This window comes from Grammomys surdaster, unplaced genomic scaffold (genome assembly GCF_004785775.1).
Source record: "Grammomys surdaster isolate TR1022 unplaced genomic scaffold, NIH_TR_1.0 184, whole genome shotgun sequence".
In the NCBI taxonomy this organism is placed as follows: Eukaryota; Metazoa; Chordata; class Mammalia; order Rodentia; family Muridae; genus Grammomys; species Grammomys surdaster.
Window position 1 is genome coordinate 4,658,490 of NW_021604629.1, and position 4,620 is coordinate 4,663,109.

General features: G+C 46.4%; 1 protein-coding gene across 1 annotated transcript in view; it reads right to left on the minus strand.

The window, feature by feature from the left end:
* The window catches only part of Galnt18 (polypeptide N-acetylgalactosaminyltransferase 18), a 301,481-nt gene that overhangs the window by 77,452 nt on the left and 219,409 nt on the right, over positions 1-4,620 (minus strand). The window contains exon 6 of the mRNA XM_028768019.1: positions 2,161-2,275. Coding sequence (XP_028623852.1) covers positions 2,161-2,275 — 115 coding nt within the window. The remainder of the gene's footprint in view (positions 1-2,160; positions 2,276-4,620) is intronic.

Below are 4,620 nucleotides of genomic sequence, written 5' to 3' on the forward strand. Positions count from 1 at the left end.
TATTTCCATGTTCCAAAGGAGATTAAGGGCTTTGTACGAGTTGCTGTTGCGTAAAGGAGATGTGATAAGCGATGGCTTTCAGTTAGGCACACCATCCTGAGGGGGAATTGGAAATACTGTTTTCTCAGGGAGGAAACTGAGGCACTGAGATATTAGCTTGAAAAACACAAAAGAAAAATAGGTAGCAGTAACCACATATAGGAAGACAGAAAATGATCAGAGATTCAGCACCCCCTCAAGGAAGAACCAGAATACAAACGAACTGTCCCACCCCGTGTACTTAGTTCCGCCAGCTTACAGAGGCTGTGCCCTGTTTTAAAAGCCGACTTTTTCTTTGCCATCAATGATGCTTCATCTCTGTCCAGTGGGAGGTGAGAGATGGAAAACAAAGCCTGGCAATATTTTATACTGTATTTCAAACCCTGAACACGAAACTACCCGAAGATATTTTAACACATATCTGAGAACCTCACCCAGGCCCACACTCCAAAATAGCTTCATAATTTAAGGAAGGAGAGCCAGACATCACCACCACCATGTGATTGACTCACATATGTTGGAAGCAGAGTTCACAAATCTAATTCTTTTCTCCATTTCTGGACATTTTTACCCAGAGAACACAAGTGACCGGAGGCGGTGCTGCCCGCTCGGCCGATTCCTGACAGCTGCTTCTGGTGAAACAGATTGTGTTTGGGGGCAAGCATTTATCCAGGAGCAGTGCTGAAATGAGATGGCGAGGAAGCCGGCGGGTGGTGAATAAATGACCAGCGGAGGGAGAGCTGGGGAAATGAGGGTGATTATGCAGGCGCTGTCCTCTATGAATACATTAGCTTCCCATCAGCCTGTGCATTCCCACTGCCTCCAAAGCAATTGCTTGGAGTGCCAGTGAATACAGGTGTCTGAGGTATTTTCCAAACTCAGCCTCAGACAGGCTGTTCCTTCAGCCAGTCCGCAAAGCCTACTGTTAAGGCTGGGGATGAGCTGAGTCCTGGAGTGCTGTTAGGTCCTTCGGGTGTTATGGGATGCTCACTGTCTAAGAGGGTTATCCCTTGCACAGTTAAGAGGGTTGTCCAGGGCCAGCTGCTTATTCTGTGGAGTGGGAAACAGAGGAGGGTAATGATGAGAGGAGGGTAGGTCCTTGAGTGGGGACTGAAGGCCTGGACTGGACCTAGAGACACCAGATGCATATACCATCGCAAAGGTGCAGTCGGGTGGACCAGATTTTGGAGGAGGTCTGCATAAGGTATGAACGGCTGGTTGTGAGACAGAAAATCTGTCAAGAGTAAAACACCAGGTGGTGCAAGGTCCCTCTGAAAGGCTGACAAACCTGTGGGGTGTGGGCAATGGGTTGTTAGAGACACTTGGAACCATTATGGGGACTCACAAAAGCTGAAGCCATGGGTTTGAAGGGGTGCTTTCTGGACACAGATAATCCTTCATTTAGTCACCACCTTATTTCTACCAAATACCAGGCACCCAACTCACCTTCCTGACTGAGAAGAGGGATCATTCTAAGATTCTCTATCACTGGCCAAGAGATAAGAGCCAGGAAGCCCAGTAAGTGTTCTTCCACAGTAAGAAAGAAAATGTTACCTCTTACAGAGTCATACGATTAGTTGATAAACCACAGAGGGCCAGGATGGCCCGTGGGTCTGGCTAGCAGTAGGTGGGGTCAGAAAGCAGCATGAAGTGAATTTAGCTGTGTTCTGCTCTTTATACTCCAGGGGGTTATTTATTTCTTGTTAGACCTCTTTAACCATCTTTGGAAATGTTCTATGGACTACAGTGGAGTAGACAGTCATGGGGGATTGACTCTGGCGGTCTTTCTTGTCCAGCTGTGCCTTGGTGTCTTCTGTTGCTTACCCCAACAGATTTGTTCAGTCTAAACAGAAGCACTAAACTGGGAGTCTGATTCTCTAGGCACGCAAACTCTGAAGGCCTCTATTTCCTAAAAATTCAAGAGCTACTGCTCTGAGACTCCTTGGCTCCGGCTACGTACATGCACCAGAGCTTGGAACTAGATATTGAATCAGTGTGTGAGTCTCAACTTTTAGTTCCCTTCATAGTGTGAACTAAAGGCTTGTCAACACTACACCCCTAGACTGATTCACTTACCATCATGGGAGCTGAGCTCAGCCCTGTGTGAGAAACCTTACTCACCCTGATTCCAAGCTCCACATTCTCCCCTCCATAGACCTCCATGCCTTCATCCAGCAGGCCAATCTCCTCGAAGTACAGTCGGTCCACAATGAAACAGCCAATGAGGGCGGGGCTCCTGCAGGGTGGGAGAGATGGCCAGCTGTGAGCAGAGGCTGGTCTGAGAGTCATCTGAGAAGTAAGAGCTTTCAATCCCAAGGTTCCCACCTCTGCTGCCAGACCCAGTAGGGCTTTGTTTTCTGGGTAGCCTCCCAGGTTCATCTTCATTTAGCCACCCCAAGGAAGCTGTTTGAGACAGTGGGAAGACAGCTCTGTTCTGGGACCGGCCCTTGCTGCCCACTATGCTTGCTGGTGCATTTGTAAGGGGAGGGGGTGCCATTCACTCTGTTGGTTAGATTGCTTCTTTGGACTTTGAGCCACATGGCCAGACTGCTTCAGTTTGGACTTTCCCATTATCCCTATTAGGGGCTCTACATGTCAACCTCTGTTCACTTAGAAGCATAAGTGACAACCAGGTTGTTGAGGGCTTTGAATGTCATAGGAAAAGAATGTACAGATTTCATATATAGGTAAAGGCTTGTCTGTGACAAATTTCAAGCAGAACAGTGTTATGATTTTTTTTTTAATAAAGAATACTCAGGCAAGCTGGGATCTAGCTCAGTTAGTGGAGTGTTGTCTAGCATACATGAGACTCTGCCTGGGTTTTATTCCTACCATTGTATAAGCTAGGTATGGTAGCATATTCCTGTGATGCCAGAACTCAGAGGCAGAATAATCATAAGTTCAGAATCATTATTAGCTACATAGAGAATTCCAACTCAGCCTGGATGACATGAGGGGACACTATAGGGTAGCTGACTAGAGGAGGTGGGAGGCATGAGAAACCCATCTCTCTCCAGGAAAGGTGGTAAGGACGCAGAGGAATTTGGAAAGAGATGTAGTGAACGGGGTAAAGATCGTGACTGATTGGATGTTACAAGTGCCTATAATTCTGGTTCAGAGGCTCAGAGAGGCTGGTGAACGTCTCAAGACAATGCCAGAGCATTGTCATACATATGTTCACTTCTAATATCTAGGTTTGGTGTTCTCCATTAAAGAAGGGTGTCAGTCTACTCTAAGGACACACATATGTGATACTCCTACAATCTGTGGAAATTAAGTCATTTAGAATCAGTCCGGGGTTATGACCTCAGGATGTCTGTGTGCCTGAGCATCCTCCTGCATCAGCATTCCCTAAGAAAACAGCCCTTTCTGCACCTGGGTGTGTTTCTAGTTCCAACTAGATGGGTCCACTGTAATTGACAGTTTTCTCACCCCTAAGGGTTTCTCAATTTCTCCCTTCCTCTCCTTCACCAAATCTTCCAGCCTGGCCTGATAGTGTGTAAGGCTAAGGACAACAGATGACAAACAATGCAGATATAGCCCCCACTATTCCTGCTTACTTCCCTGATGGTAGCAATTCTCGGTGAAGCCCTTCACTGCGAAGACAGTGAGCCCTGCTCATATCCCCTAATGTTCACGCCCCTTAATACTGTCCAATCTGCGACCTTGGTTGACCTCAATCCCAGATATCTGTCACTGGAATCATTTTCCAGAACCAAACTCTATGTCCTTTTGCAGGCAGCTTCACTATCTGGTAATGTAGCTAAGTGGTAGAGTACTTGACTAGCAAGCTGAAAGCCCTGGGTTCCATCCCAGCACCATAAGGAAAAGGAATTTTCTGAAAGCATTTTCCCAAGCATGCCTCACAACCTACATTGTTAAATTGTTGAATTGAGCTGGCCCTCCATCTCCAAGGCCTCTGACCCAGAATCATTGATACCTACAACATCAGTTGTATGGTACCATCTTGGGCACTGAGGTAAAGAGCTCAAAGGCTCTGGATGACCAACTCTTGAAGATCACTTGTGCAGTGAAGGAACTCAGAGATTCACCTCTGAAATAATGGTTCGGAAGCATTGGCAAGCAGGGCTGGGTCTTCACCTTTTCTTCCAAACTTCTGAATATTGGCTGTGTTGGGGCTTTCGGAACCACAGTCATAGAACATGTGAGAAGGGGTCTTCCTCTCATTTCCAGACCCAGCCAGGAAGGACACAAAATCCAGAGCAGTTGCTCAAATGATTACAGACACCTCAGGGTGTCTGTGACTTAATGACTAGACGCTGTATTAGGCAGAATTAGGAGAAACAGCTCCCCTCAGTCCCCAAAAGGATTAGACACAGCTTATGAAAAGCCTAAAATCTGCTGAAAAATATAAATAACATCTAGGAAGATCTAAAGCTTACAATAGATTGAAGGCAGTTAAAAAGCAAATATAGGCTGAGGGTCCCTATCTTAAGTCTTAAAAACGATTCATTTTTATGTGTGTGTGTGTGTGTGTGTGTGTGTGTGTGTGTGTGTGTGTGTGTGTGTGTGAGAGAGAGAGAGAGAGAGAGAGAGAGAGAGAGAGAGAGAGAGAGAGAG